Source organism: Panthera uncia, assembly GCF_023721935.1.
Source record: "Panthera uncia isolate 11264 chromosome D3 unlocalized genomic scaffold, Puncia_PCG_1.0 HiC_scaffold_8, whole genome shotgun sequence".
Classification (NCBI taxonomy): domain Eukaryota; kingdom Metazoa; phylum Chordata; class Mammalia; order Carnivora; family Felidae; genus Panthera; species Panthera uncia.
The window spans coordinates 27,087,225-27,102,844 of NW_026057586.1; the positions used below are offsets into that span (position 1 = coordinate 27,087,225).

Consider the following 15,620-nt stretch of genomic DNA (forward strand, 5'->3'; position numbering starts at 1 on the left):
GGGAACCCGTGAGAAAGCTTCAAGCAAGTGGCAGTGCAGGTGCATGTGATGTGCTTGGTTGAGGACTTGGGATTTAGTGGCAAATGTGGCCACCGGGACCTCAGGCGCGAGCCAAATTCATCAGCTCCTAAGCAGAGATCCTTTGTCTTTTCCCAGAATTCAAAGACCTCAGGCCCTTAACCGTGTCATTCTGGAAAGCCAGAGCGCACCTGTTGACAACACTCCTTAGTGTTTTCAAAGGCAAATAATTACTTTTTAAATTACACAACGCAGATAGTCTCTTCATGGTTACTTCGTGGTCTAGACTCAGAGATCTGAGAGACCCATGAGTTGGTCATCCTTCTACATAACTTCCTGTTCCACAGGCCAGGGGCCTAAACAACGGAACTTCATACGCCACAGTTCTGGAGGCTAGAGGTCTGAGAGCGGGGTGCCGACAGGGACGGCTTCTTCAGAGGCCTCTCTCCTTGCCTTGCAGATGGCCGCCTTCTCCGTCTTCACACGGGCTTCCTCCTGTCCCTCCTGTCTGTGTCCTAATTTCCTCTTCTAATGAGGACGTCAGTCATATTGGATTAGGGCCCACCCTAATGACCTCATTTTAGCTTAACTACCTCTGTAAAGACCTTGTCTCCCAAGACTCACATTCTGAGGTCTCAGGGGTTAGGATTTCAACATATGAGTTTTGAGGGAGAGATGATTCAGCCCATAACAGTCTCTGTTGCAGCTTCCATTCGGACCGAAGTCAAAATGACCCAGGCCCTACACCACAAACATGGTGGGGTGGGAGGGAGGAACCTCGCGCTTCCGTGATCTGTGCAAACCTTTGTCCCTTGTCGTGGATGCGAGTTCGGTGCTCCGCATGTTTAGCTGGAGCTCTCATCCCTGCCCTCGGGCGCCCTCTCTGGTCTCCTGAGCTGAGCAGCCGTCAGAGCGGGTGACCCCTGGGCCTCGCACTACCCCATTTCTTCCAGGGCCCTGGCCCCCCTGTGGTCCCCGGGCTCTGAGAGGAGAGGCAAGACAGAGGCTCTTTGCGGGGCATCGGCGTGAGGCTGGTGGGACGGTTGGGAGCAGCGAGCCTGCTGTCTGCCAGCCTGGCTCTGCGAGCCTCAGTGGGCTCTCCAGGGCTGAAATCAGAGAGCCCAGAGGCCGGCCTCTGATTCGGATGGTTCTGGCATCACCAGGGCACCCGTGGGCTTTACTGTGCTCTGGCCCAGAGCCTTGAGCGGTGCTCGCAGTGGAGACTCTGAGTCATTGGGGAAAGGTTAAATCGCCATCTGTGAACGGAGGGGGCTGGACGGATGGGCCGCGAGGCCCTTTCGGCGTAAGAATGTCAGCTGGCGTTCTGAGGAGACAGGGAGGGGTGTGAGTCATCTGGGAATGATTCCGATCCAGAATTGCTCGGAACGCTGGTAGAAACCAGTCAGCCGGAAAATTCCCACATGGAAAAGGCCTCGGTCCCTGACAATGTCAGATGCAAGAGGAATTACTCCATGGCCATTTATCATGAAATGCATTGTCACGAGGGCTTGTACAAGTTATTTGTTTGCATGTGATCATTCTAGAGTCTCTTTATTTTAGTTTGGTTTAGTTTTTAATTTTATTTATTTATTTATTTATTTATTTAGAGGTTCTTTATTTTTAAGCCAGATGGGGGTGGTACCTGGGACGTCCCCCTGGGGCCTCTCATGCCACTCCTCCTCCATCTTTCTGGGGCGGGCAACCCTGCGCTGAACCCGGGAAGGGAGGCTGGGAGCAAGGGTTCTTCCAAGGGCTGAGAGGCCCTTTGGCGCCCAGACCTCTCTGGGTCCCCCGAGTGAGCGTGACCCTGCACGGGCTTAGGACGTGTTTATTACATGAATGAGCGGATTGGGCACGTGTATACCCGAGAACTGGGTGGAGACGGGAGGCCATCAAGAAAAGGGGGAGAAAGAAGAAGGAGAACAGAGATGGCCCTTATCACCTAGTCATTACCCTCATGGAAAATCAAGTAGGATACAAAAGCTGGTGATAGTAAAAGGCCAGGTCCCTGCTGCACACCTTCTTCTACCCACTCTGCTCCTTTGACTCTTGGCTGTTTCTTCCTGTAATTACTTCCACACCTATCGGTGATACGCACCTGCTGTTATTTCTTGACCCACCGACCTACCAAGTTTGCACAGCGTGCACTCGCCTCCTGCCTCAGTGGGTGAGGATTCGGCCCCCTTACACCTCCCCTTTACACCCCCCCCGGCCTCCTCCCCTCTCTTCTGGGTTGAGAGATATTGCTATTTTTAGTTCTTCTGTCTATAGATTGCCCGAGGAACCTGTTTCTTGTTCTACCAAATACTGGCAGTGTCTCTTGATCCTGTACTTTGTGAGATGAGGCTATTAAAATTATCCCCTTATTTTGGTTCCAGCCTCTGGCTCCAGTCACCCACGGGTTTACCTTTAAAAGGTCAAGGCTGATAACATTTACATTCGGTTTGTACCCATAATGAGTCGTTTCGGGGTTTTCTCGATAGGTTGACTCTAAAATTTCAAGATCAGAAAATAGTGATTCTGCTCCCCTTCCCCCTTTTTCCTGGAGCTTCTTGTCATTTTTTCCCTCTTGAACTCTTTGTCTCTTTTATGCCCTATTTTGGCTTTTAGCCTGACTCTCCCATCAGCCAGGCCTTCCCCTCAGCTTTTCCCTTCATCGTCTTGCTCCAGCGTGGACGGGCTGCTCTCTTGGTGGGTCACACGTGATTGTCCTGGGAACTTCCCTCCTCTGCCTCCTTGGGTTGGATTCACTTTTGCTTAGAACCCATAGCTGCTGCTTGTTTACTCCTTCATTTTGCTTCTCACTCATCTTCTGGTAATTTCCCAAAAAATGATGCATCAGGGGTAAGGGTTTTGAGTTCTTTGAGTTCTGTGTCTCAATGACCTAATTCTACCTTTATACCTGATTGTTGGTTGGACGGGGTTGGTGTTTTAGGGGAGACTCATTTTCCTGCAGAATGCCGACGGCTCTCCCCATCACCTTTGGGCATCCTGGGCTAGAGGAATGTGTTGCTAGTCATTCCTTTGGGGGTGACCTGTTTTCTTTTCTCTGGAGTGTTTCCAGAGCCTGTGGTTCTGAAATATCCCAGTGGTGTCCTTCGGGATAGACACCTGTGGGGACCTCTTAATTTGGGGCTCATGTCCAAACTCTTAAATGTTCTTTTGGATTTTTAAAAATATTTCCTTCTCTCTATTCTTCTCTACTTCCTTTTTTTTTCTAGTCCCTCTAAGAGTTGTACAGTGGACCTTCTGCATCGCTCATTTGATCTCAGCTTTTCTGTCCCTGCCCATTGTTTCCACTTTCTGAGACGAGTCCTTGACTTCATCTTCCAGCTCTTTGAGCAAACTTCTCCCCCCAAGAGCTCCTTCTTTGTTCTGAGTGCAGTCTATTCCTGTCTTTAAGGATGCCGTGTCTTCTAGACTATCTCTGGAGACACTAAGTAGAATATTTTAAAGTTGTGTTTTGTTCCTCCAGCATTTTTCTCTTTGTATATTTTTTTAAGGGAGGGGGAGAGTCACAGAGGGGGTAGGGGGCGGAGAGAGAGAGAGAGAGAGAGAGAGAGAGAGAGAGAAAGTCCAGCAGCCTCCATGCTCAATGTGGAGCCTGCCATGGGGCTTGATCCCATGACCCTGGGATCATGATCTGAGCTGAAATCAAGAGTTGGATGCTCAACAGACTGAGCCACCCAGGTGCCTCCTCTTTGAATATTTTAACTAATGGTTTGTCTTCTGTTTCCATCCAGTTGACCAGGTGATTCTAGGTTATCCATATTTAAATTTAGAACAATAATTCTAGGTTATCCATATTTAAATTTAGAACAATAAAAAGCTGATAGAAACTGACAGCAGGCTTTCCTTAAGAGTTGTGGTTGGAGGGGCGCCTGGGTGGCTCAGTCTCTGTTTGAGCGTGTCCCACTCTTGATTTTGGCTCAGGTCATGATCTCACGGTTCGTGGGATCGAGCCCTGCGGCAGGCTCTGCTTTGACAGCACAGAACCTGTTTGGGACTCTCTCTCTCTCTCTCTCTCTCTCTGCTCTTCCACTGCTCTCTCTTTCTCTCTCTCAAAATAAATAAACTTAAAAAAATTAAATAATAAAAGAGTCACTGTTGGAGAGGCTGCTCCTTTGGCTGCTAGAATGTCCAGATCTTTTCCCTGGGAGTGACCGCTTTTGGTCTTTTGTTTAGGGACTGACTGACAGTCTGGTTCAATCCCTCCCCTCCCTTTGCTGGACAGTAAATATCTGGCTGCTCTGGCGGTGGGTTCAATGGTTCCAGATACAGACTTACAAATGATGCTCATTTCAGCACCATGACCCTTCCCCACCCTCCATCTCTCTTTAAAATATCCCATGAGGTTGGACTCTGTCTCTGGGCTGTGTCACCCCTCCTAATGTCCCCCCTCCTCCTTCTACACTCTTGTCAAATCTCTCTTCCATTGAACTCCCCCCATCCCGGTCATTCTATTCATCTGGAATATTAGTGTTATCTTGGGAGAAAGGAGATAAGAGCCTGTGATCAACCCCTCATCTTTAAAGTCAAGATGATCTCTGCTTTGGTAAAGCAGTTTATAAAATATTGTTATGCATATTATCTCATTTGATCTTTCTGACAACCTTGAGGTTAGCAGGGCAGAGATCACTGTATCTGTCTTACAGATAAAGCACCTGAGTCTCAGAGAGATTAATGATTTGTGTCAGGTCACAGTGCAAGTTGGGGCAGAGCCAGGATTCAAGGTTGGGTGTTCAGGCCCCAGCCTTGGTCCAGCGTGTGACAGGCATTGGAGGCACATAGAATGGGGCCCAGACACTGGTAACAGTTGGAACTGGGACCCTGGCCTCAGTCTTGCCAGGGCTGTGTTTCTAGAAGGTGTTTGGAACATTGGCCACGTAGGGCACTGCTCTAAGGGCCTGGAGGTTGCAGCGTGCAGGGGAGGGAAGCAGTGGGTGAGCCAGGGTGGGGCTGTGTAATGGCACCCTCGTCTGATGTCACATTAGCCTGAGATGTGACGGTTGCTGTGGGAGCTTTGGAAAAGCCAGAAGGAAGGCATCAGGATGGAAGGCTGGGTTCCTTCCAGCTCCTTAAAGCTACCAAGTAAGTTCCCAGCCTAGTGCCTTTGCACTCACTTTTCTCTTTGCCTGGAATACTCCTTCCCCCAGATAATTTGCATGGCTCACTCCTGATCATTTCAGTTCTGTGTGCAAAGTTCGCCTCTTCGGGGAAGGCTTCCCTGACCAACCCTTCTGAAGCAGTCCCTTGTTGGTTCCTTGGCCTTGCTTCATTTTTCTTCATGGCTCTATTAGCTGTTTTCTTTTTCTTAATGGGCGAAAGAACACTTCACATGAGATCTACCCTGTCAACAAATGCTTAAGTGTTTAATACGGTGTTGTTAAATGTAGGCACTAAGCTGTACAGCAGATCTCTAGAACTTAGGCATCTTAAATAACTGAAACTTTATATACATCGAACAGCAAGCAGCTCACCATGTCCCCTTCCCAAAGTCCCTGGCAACCACCGTTCTCTTCTCTGTTTCCATGAGATTGACTATTTTAGATACATCATGAGCAGAATCATGCTGTATGTATCCTCTGTGACCGGCTTCTTTCACTTAGCATAACGTCCTCCAGATTCATCCAACTTGTCACATGTGACAGATTCCCTTCTTGTAAAAGGCTGAGTGGTATCCCATTGTACGTCTATAACACATGTCCTTTATCTGGTCACTCGTCAGTGGACATTTAGATTGTTTGTCTTGGTTACGTTGACTAAGGCTGCAGTGGACGCGGGACTGTACGTAGCTCTTTTAGATCCTGATGGCCATTCCTTTGGATATATACCCAGAAGTGGGACTGCTGGATCACGTGGTTGTTCTTTTTGTAATTTTTCGAGGCACCTCCGTATCATTTGCCGTGCTGTCTGCACCGTGTCACCTTCCCACCAACGCCGTGCGAGGGCTCCTTCTTCTCCACATCCTCGCCAACACTTGCAATCTTTTGTTTTTATTTTTTTGGTTTTTTTTTTAAAACATGTTCATTTATTTTTGAGAGAGAGAGAGCGAGAGCAGGTGCGAGGGTGTGTGTGAGCCAGGGAGGGGCAGAGAGAGAGAGGGAGACAGAGGATCTGAAGCAGGCTCTGGGCTAACAGCAAGAAGGAGCCTGATGCGGGGCTCGAACTCACGAATCGCAAGATCATGACTTGAGCCGTAGTCAGTCGCTTAACCAACTGAGCCACCCAGACGCCCCTTTTGTTTTTTTGATATTAGCCATCCTAACAGGTATGAGATGATATCTCATTGCAGTTTTGATTTTCATTTCCCTGATATTTAGTGATGTTGAGCACCTTTTCATATGTCTGTTGGCCATTTGTATGTTTTCTTTGGAGAAATGTCTTTTCAATTCTTGTGCCCATTAAAAATTGTTTTTTAATGTTTTATTTATTTTTGAGGCAGAGAGAGACAGAGCATGAGTGGGGGAGGGGCAGAGAGAGAGAGAAAGAGAGAGAGAGAGATACAGAATCTCAAGCAGGCTCCAGGCTCTGAGCTGTTAGCACAGAGCCTGATGCAGGGCTCGAACCCATGAACCATGAGATCATGACCTGAGTTGAAGTTGGATGCTTAACCAACTGAGCCAGCCAGGCACCCCATCTTATGCCCATTTTAAAATCAGGTTATTTGGAGGTGCCTGGGTGGCTCAGTCAGTTAAGCGTCTGACTCTTTTTTGTTTTTAATTTTTTTTTTTAACATTTATTCATTTTTGAGAGACAGGGTGCGAACGGAGAGAGAGGGCGTGAGAGAGAGAGGGAGACACAGAATCTGAAGCAGGCTCCAGGCTCCTAGCTGTTAGCACAGAACCTGAAGTGGGGCTCGAACCCACGAATCGTGAGACCATGACCTGAGCCAAAGTCGGACACTCAACTGACTGAGCCACCCAGGCGCCCCAAGTGTCTAACTTTTTTTTTTTAATTTTTTTTATCGTTTATTTATTTATTTATTTATTTTATTTTTTAAATATTTTTTTTAAATTTTTTTTTTTTAACGTTTTATTTATTTTTGAGACAGGGAGAGACAGAGCATGAACGGGGGAGGGTCAGAGAGAGAGGGAGACACAGAATCTGAAAGAGGCTCCAGGCTCTGAGCCGTCAGCACAGAGCCCGACGCGGGGCTCGAACTCACGGACCGGGAGAACATGACCTGAGCCGAAGTCGGCCGCTTAACCGACTGAGCCACCCAGGCGCCCCAAGCGTCTGACTCTTGACTTTGGCTCAGGTCATGGTCTCACGGTCATGGGATTGAACCCTGCACTGGGCTCTGCACTGAGTGTGGAGGCTTCTTGGGATTCTGTCTCTCCCTCTCTCTCTCTCTCTCTCTTCCTCTGCCCCTCTCCTGCTCGTGCACTCTCCCTGAAAATAAATACACATTTAAAACTAAATAAATAAAATCAGGTTATTTGGCCTTTTGCTATTGAGTTGTAAGAGTTCCTTATGTGTTTTGGATATTAACCCCTCATCAGATAAATGGCCTGCAAATAGTTTCTCCTGTTCTCTGTGTTGACTTTGTACTCTGTTGTGGTCCTTCGCTGTACAGAAGCTTTTTTAGTTGGACGTAGTCCCACTTGTCTATTTTTGCTTTCATCGCTTGTGCTTTTGTTGTCATATGCAGATGTACCTGTTTTCCACTTGCCTCCTTACTGCTATTTAAGCTCCGTGGAAGCAGAGAGTTGTTTTGTTCACTGCTGTATCCCCAGTTCCCGCTACAGAGAAGAGTTCAAAAAATAATTATAGACTCTCTTGGAACTCAGACTTCTTGGTTCATTCACCAGTTTATTAATACGCTCAACACATATTTACCACACGCTGGCCGTGTGCCTTAGCCCTGGATTTATGGTGTGAACTCAGGCGTGATCCCCTGCCCCTCCCGTTACTTACTATCTTGTGGGAAAGATCAGGAGTGAGTAGGGATGGGTTACGGGTTTCACAAAAGGGGAAAAGTCCAGGGGGCTGTGAGCGAGCAGAGCCCAGGCAGTGCAGTTTAACCATAACAATAGCTTACAACTACCAGGTACTTTCCGTGTGCACTTCCTATGCTTAGGCCTTTATTGCATCACCTTATTTAATACTTTTCACAGATCTGGGACAGTGAGTGATAATCTATTATTATGCCCATTATATAGATGAGACTCAGAGAGGTTGAATAACCTGCCCGAGGTCCCACAGTTCGGGGGAATATGAAGCCTGTCTGAGGCCCAGCTCCTCTTCTGAGTGCAAAATCCACATACTTTGTCGCTATTCTGTATTTCTCCTGTACTCACCGCTCCCCCGTCACCCCTCCCCGTACCAGTCATGTATGTGTTCCTTCTGTGGGTGAGGCTTGCCCCGTTTGGGAACAACCCTTTCCCCTCCATTTAAACACAGGGGACCCAGCTCTGCAGAATGAAACTGGTTTTTACTTTACAGTTAAGTGAGTGTTTGTCCTGGTTTTGGAATCAAGGACCTCTACGGGAAGCCGGTGAAAGCTTCAGATTCTCCCCAAGATATGCACATGGGCAGACAGAAATGGGATCGTGCTTGTAACTCAGAGAGCTCTTGGGTTCCCTTAAGGCTGGTGGCTCTGTTGATAAAGGAGGCTGTGAGGCTTTGGGCTCAGGATGGGCTGGTTTGCATGTGGAAGGCAGGCTTGCAGGAGAGCGGTTCACTCCCCCTAGGAGTGAGCAAGACCCTGGGTGCCCGAGCATCGAGGACACCAAAAATAAGAAACCACAGTTAGCGTAAAGGACCACACCGGGATTGGGCACATGGGGAGCAGGAAGGGGTGATCGCGAATGCCGACGCTCTGCCCAGCCTGGCCCTTTCACGTTCTCTTCTGTCTCTACTCCCAAAGGGTGAAGCAGTCGGAGCTATTCGACAGATGGAAGAGCCTGCAGATGTGCAGATGGGCAATGAATATCTCTGAGGCCAACCAGTTCAAGTATCTGTGACTTGTCTGCCCTCCCCCGCCCTCCCGTTGGTGATGTTCTCCTTCCTGCCGCCCCGTCCTGCAAGGCCCGGCCCCGGGGTCGTCTTTTCCCCAGAGCTGGCCCTGGCTGGGCTTTGGGATCTGGGCAGCGGGGAGGTTCTGACTCAGTACACAGGCCGAGGTGGACACCCTGCTGGCCACGGCCCCTGCATTCCATCCCCTAGGCCTTGTGGCAGCCCCGTGAGTGGCTGGGCGGGGGGGGGGGGGGGGGGGGTGCGGTGTGGCCACTACAGCTCCACCTTGGTTCCAGGTCTCCAGCAGGCCTGAGTGGTGAGGTGCACTGAGCTTTCTTCTATGGCCGCGCCCTGTCACCAGCCCCTCCGGGGGCAGCTTGCTTGCACCAGACGCGTGAGGCCTGCTGTAGACGAGCTTCTAATTGCTCCCTGACCCAAAGTGATAGATTATAAGCTCCCAGAGAGGCAAGAGCCATAGCTTAAGGTTCCCCTGTCTGCAAGAGATGAACAGCTGGCAGACGTCCACAAGTTCTTTCTGATTAACGTGAAGCGTAGGTTCATCGCTAAAATTCTGTGAGCTCACGGTGGGATTTTAGTGCAGACAGACCTTACCGAATGGGACTGATGGGACCCCGGGCATGTAGGTATAGACCGGATGCAGGCTACTCAGGCTGAAGTTTGGATGTAGTCAGGAGCCATCAGCATGCAGGAATCCTACCCGGGGGGGCTGTGAAAAGCAAATGACACTAAGCATTTTGTCTTTTCCTTATGAGTCATTCGGTCCAGTTTTCTGCAATTCCAGGCCACGTCTAGAGACTGAGTAGTAGTTTTAAGTGGCACATTTTTAGAAATGTGGATGTTTAAAGTGATAACCCCGGAAGAGCAGGTACCGGCAGCCGCAAACCAGAGGCCTCTGTGAGACTGCAGATTCCCAGCTAAGGCCCAACAGGAGGGCAGGAAGACCCCGCCTCCACCCCTCGCCATCATAAAAGTAGAACATGAACTTGAGCAAAGTGCTGGGAGGCGGGAACAGGTCCAAGGTCTGTGCGGCAAGTGCCACCCCAAATCCACCCCTTAGCAAGAGGTGTTAGTGTAGGCACTGCCCTGACAGATGCCCCCCCAGGGGTGGGCGGGGCCTGAGCAGGCTGATAAAACACCCAGCGCAGAGAAGGTCAGCAAGGTGCAAGGAGATGTTGTCTGGGCTGGAAGCTGCACAGAAGTGTCCTCTGTGGGATTCACATATCTAAGGAAATAACGAAGCAGCAGGAAGATGGTATGGCAGCAGAAAAACAAGGATTAAGTGTGGGAGCCTTCGGCAGGGATCAGCCAGCACTATCCAGCAGAGAGGCTCCAGGGGGGGGGGGGGGGGGGGGGCTGGGGGCCCCCCTTGTGGGGGGGGGGGGTGGGGGCGTAGTTTCAGGTGTGGAAAAGGGAGATGACATCAGGTCTTGCCAGGCTCCAAATGGAAAAACCTTCAAAGCCAGTCGGTTGCCTCCCTTTGCTCTCATTACAAGCTCATTCAACGATGATGAGATCCTTCATTCAGGTTTGCAAGACCCTGGTATGGTGAAATGGGGAGGGGTGGAGGGGATGTGCTAGAAGGAGTCCTGTAACTGAGGCCTTCCCTCACCCTACTGCCTACAAATGGACGTGTTGGCATTCTGGTTTATAGCTCTGTCACTGGTAAGCTTGGTTAATATGAGAGAGTTTCCATCAGTGGTGAACTCTCCAGCTGGCTGGCAAGATTGAGTTTCTGGACCAGCAAAGCTAAATGGGCCAGTGCTGACTCATGGCCTCTGCTGGCCGGGTCCCTGGCCTCCCCTCTGAGAAGACTCAGTCAACATTCTGAAACTCATCACTCCACAGGAAGGCCCTCTCCGATCGGCAGCCAGCTGAGTTTCCCCAATGAAATTCCTACGAGAAATAAAGTCATAAAGCATAATTTTATAACCTTCCTGGCTTTGGCAACCTGGAGTCGCAGAATTATAGAGGCTCAGAGGGAGAAGAGCCAAGACTACATTCTATGGGTGAGGCGGTGGAGGCCCAGAGCCCAGAGCCCCACAGCTGGCAGGAGCGGATCAGAAACTAGAACCCAGGCCTCCTGACACCGGTTGGCAGCCCAAGTTTCCATCCCAGACCCTGGATGTGGACTCTCCAGCAAGCCCCTCCTCAAACGTTGGTGGTCGTCATCATTCCGGCTCCGTAGAGGTGTCCCGTCCCTCCTGGGGCCGCCTAGACACTGCACGTGACAGTGCCTGGAGCCAGTGTTGGCGGGAGGAGGCCAGTGTGGACTCAGCATAACACTGCTGCTTTGGGAGAAAACGGAGCCTCGCGGGCTCAAAGCCCTCCCCACCCCACCATGTGGGAGAGCAGCAGCTTGCCTCCCGTGTCAGGCCCAGCCCCTGGGCAGCCAGGGTGGGGGGCTCTGGGCCCCCAGGGCAGGGGAGAGCAGTGCCCAGGACCCCGCCCCTCAGCAGGCCTCGGAGAAAGAGAGTGACCCGGCAGAGCACCAGCTGAGGCAGAGGGAAAACTCAGCCTTCTCCTGCCTGGCCGACTCCCAGGTCGGCCTCAGCAGCCACCTTCTCCCTTGGAGGGCTTATTTTTATTTTTATTTTTCAGTTTTGCAAAGGCTGCTTGCATCCTCTAAGCTTTAACCCTTCTGTGGCTTGTGTTTGACTGCTCTTGTGAGCGAAAGCCACAGGGCTTTTTTTTTTCTTTCTTTTCTTTCTTCCTTCCTTCCTTTTTTTTTTTTTAAAGAAACAATGGACTCCTGAAAACCTCTTTAGGAAGTCAGGCTCCTCTTTCTGCAGGGAGTCATCAACCAGCACCAGCCCACTTCCTGACCTCCCCTCTTCCTCAGACACTTTCTAAATGCTTCTGTTGACCATCGGTGTCTTGGGTTTTTGCCCCCGTGGGATAGGGGTAAACACCTTGTCTAAGGGGCCAAGAACCCAAGGGCGCGCTCTGTGTCCCCGGATTTCCATCAAGGCTGGATAAAGAGTGTTTCCAGAAAGTAGTAGAATGCCTGGCAGATCTTGGCGAACGCCTGAGGCATGACTCATCCCACGACTGGCCGGCAGCTGGCTGTCGAACACCCGAACTCTCGTGCGACTGACACTGTGCAGGATCCGGAGAGGCAGGGTGCCTGCCATCAAGGGGCTTTCGTTCAAGTGGGGAGGGGGTTGGTAGGTGACGAAGTGGGTGGTAGCTGGTCTGTGCTCCAGGTCCTCGGAGGCCAGTGAGGTCAGTGGGGTGGGCAGCTGGGAGCTCCCGGAGAGAAAGGCGAGTGTGAGGAGGGGAGGCAAGGCCCAGGCTTTGGGAGGCATGTTGAAGGGGGAGGGGACAACATGAGCAGAGGCGAGGGGGTGGGGGTGAGTGTGGGAAGGGGTGGCGGGGAGAGAACGGTTCACCCCGAGGGGCCTCAGCTCCCTGACCCCTCTGTTCTTCCAGAGGCTTTGCTCTGCCCTGTGTCACCTGTCCCTCCTGCTGTGTCTCCTGCCTGGCAGGTCCACTCTGTCCAGGTGCTGCAACGCCCCCTCCTTCCTCTTCACGACGCAGAAGAATACGCCCCTGGGGACGAAGCTCAAGTATGAAGTGGACACCAGCGGCATCTACCACATCAACCAGGAGATCTTCCGCATGTTTCCCAAGGTGCTGCTTGGGGCAGGGCAGTCTGGGCAGGGCAAAGGGGCGACCTCACGTGGCCCTCTGTGGCCACGCCCACGCAGTGTGGCATCACTCTGCTGTGCCCTCTGCACCCATTGTCCTGGCTCAGGTTGGCTCAGTGGACTGTCCTCTGGGGCTCCCGTCTGGGCACAGTGAGTGCCAACTGGCTATTATTTGAGCGACTTCTGGCAAGAAAATGGTTGTCAAATTTTGGTTATTACATTGCTTGCAGAGGACATCCCGAAGATATCTGGAAGAGTGATTAGGCATTTGTCCCCCACTGGAGGCAGCAGGAGCAAAACCATTCACGCAAAGATTGCATGCACGAGAAATCACGGACCAGTAGAAAGCAAATTGGGAACGATTTGATCTCACGTTGGATGACCTTGGACGGTTCTTATATCTTCCAAGGCCCCAGTCTCCCTGTCCATCACACTGGACTGGTTTAGGCTAGGAATAGGTTTGGCTGCTTATAACAGAAAATCTAAGTAAAACAAGATAGACGTGAATTGTTTTCCTTCCGCATAAAAGAAGTCGGGAGGGCTAGTACGGTGGCTCCCTGGTCATGGGGGACCACAGGATAAGTGATCTCATGAATGAACAGCTCAGGGCACTGAAGCTCTGGCTTCACTTGTGGCCTGATCACAGCGTCAGAATCTCAGAGAAAAGGGCCTGGAACCTGCCTTTTCAGCTCATTCTGGTGGTTATTACCATCTGAAAAGGAAGAAGGTTCCACTGGATGTGTTCATAACCACCACCTGGAGAGCATTGGGTCCAGGGCAGGACTTAGTGAGTCCAGTTTGCAGAAATGTTGAGTGGGGGCATGTCAGGTCTTTCTGGATGAAATCTGAGGGCCTGGGCTGCCCTGCTTCAACGGGAATGCTCATGAAACAAAGCCCAGGCGTCCCCGCGTTCTGTTACTTAAACGGAGGGTGCTGATAAGATTGGGCCTTGTGGGGGTAGCGGGGAGGAGCACAAGGTGGAGAGGTGTCACATATTCCCTCCCCACGTCACTGGGCTGGAGGATGATGGGGATAAGCCACATTTACCAGGTGGGTCTTTTTTTTTCTTTTTTTTAATGTTTATTTTTGAGAAAGACAGAGAGAGAGACAGAGTGTGAGGGGGGAGGGGCAGAGAGAGAGAGGGAGACACAGACTCCGAAGCAGGCTCCAGGCTCTGAGCTGTCAGCACAGAGTCCATCGCGGGGCTCGAACTCCCAAACCACGAGATCGTGACCTGAGCCGAAGTCAGATGCCTAACCGACTGAGCCCCCCAGGCACCCCTACAGCGTGGGTCTTGCAAGGCCTGGAACAGGAGGCTGATGTCCGACAGGTGGACTTACATCTCATGCGGGTCATGCCAGTGGGTGACAGTTCAGTTATGACATATGGGTCCAACAAGGGCCGTGGGTATAGACTGCCGAGGCCCAGGGAGTTAGAGCAGGGCTGCCAAATGTTCTCTGGAAAGGGCCAGAGAGCAAATATTTTAAGCCTTGCAGGCCATATGGTCTCTGTCACAGCCACTCACCTTTATGGTTCCAGCACAAGGCAGCCACAGACCTTCACAAACAAACGAGTGTGGTTGGGCTGCAGTAACACTCTAGTTCCTATCAGACACTGAAACGTGAACTTTACATAATTTTTACGTGTCACGAAGTCTTCTTCTTTTGATCCCCACCCCCAACCGTTTAAAAATACAAAACCCATGGTTAGCTCGCAGGCTGTATGGAAACAGGCAGAAGGTCCGAGGTGGCCCGCAGGCCATAATTAGCCACCCCCTGAGTTAGACCCTGTGACTTAGAAGGATTCATACCCTCAAGGTAAGTACTTCTTTGGGATTGTATAAAATTCAGCTTCTCCACCTCCTCCCCCGACCCTGGAGATTCTGATTCCGTGGTTCTGGGAAGGAGCCCAGGAATTTCTATTTCCAGAAAGTACTCCAGGTTGTTTTTGATGTACAGAAGTTTGGGAGACACTGACATAGAACATAAAGGCCTTTGAGGATCTCTCCAAAGATAACTTTGGTTTTTTCCTTTCCCTGGTAAAAGTCGAACAGTGCAGTTTTCCCCAATGGCTGTGAGACACCCTTGTTTTCCCCATCCTGGCCCCTGGGCCTGTCCCTTCAGGGACAATGGGCCTTGAAGGACAGTCTCCCACAGACGGATGCAGCATCTTCTTCAGATTTAGCCTCCTTCCTGAGGACCCACTGTGGTGTGATTGCCCATGACCCCACCGGGAGGCCAAGGTGCCGACCAGGGCCACTGTCATTCAGGGCTGGCCAGGTGATGTGTGCTGGAAGGGGAGCTCTCCAGTAGGCTCCTGGGGGGAGGGATCTTTGGGGACTAATGACAGTAATAATCTGGTCCTCCTGCCGAGATACCTCTGGGCCAAGCATCACCCTGGATAGGCTTTTCATTTACACTAGTGGTTCTCAACCCTGGGGACATTTGGCAATGTTTAGAGACATTTTGGTGGTTATGATTGGGCGTTACCCTTGACATCCGGTGGGGAGAGGCCCAGGGATGCTGCTAAACATTCTGCAGTCCACAGGGCAGCCCCCTCCCCCCCCTCCCCCCCCGGCAAGGAATGAGCTGATCCAAAGTGTCAACGGTGCCAGATCGAGAAACTCTGCTTCACGTTGTCTCACTTTTGAAAAGCACATGGAATTATCCTAATTTTACAGATGGGAAAACCGAGTTGCTGAGAACTCAAAACACTTGTCTATGGTTCCTTCACCTCATTCTCAGGCAAAACCAGGGCTGAACCTGGGTCTTTTGCCTAGGGGACCCCATTCTGGTTGGTCCCGGGCTTTCCTGGTTTGACCCAAGGGAAGCCCTGCATCCCGGGCAGAGTTCCCCAGTCCTGGGCACACTGGGGGGTTTGGGCACCCTGCCCTTGACTCCAGGTCTGTGCTTCTTTCTGCCTGTGCCGTGCATGTGGCTGCTTGGTTCCATCTGCCTTAGGTTTCCTGGGGGG

General features: G+C 51.1%; 1 protein-coding gene across 3 annotated transcripts in view; it reads left to right on the top strand.

Annotated features, from left to right (window-relative positions):
- Positions 1-15,188, top strand: part of ST8SIA5 (ST8 alpha-N-acetyl-neuraminide alpha-2,8-sialyltransferase 5) — a 50,977-nt gene extending 35,789 nt beyond the window's left edge. For 2 of the 3 annotated variants that reach the window (XM_049620139.1, XM_049620140.1), the window contains 2 exons: positions 8,891-8,977; positions 12,486-15,188. In XM_049620139.1, coding sequence (XP_049476096.1) covers positions 8,891-8,977; positions 12,486-12,801 — 403 coding nt within the window. In that variant the 3' untranslated portion in view covers positions 12,802-15,188. Of the gene's footprint in view, positions 1-8,890; positions 8,978-9,765; positions 10,321-12,485 lie in introns of those variants that run through there. The other variant, XM_049620142.1, reaches the window with a different exon arrangement.
- The last annotated feature ends 432 nt before the right edge of the window (positions 15,189-15,620 follow it).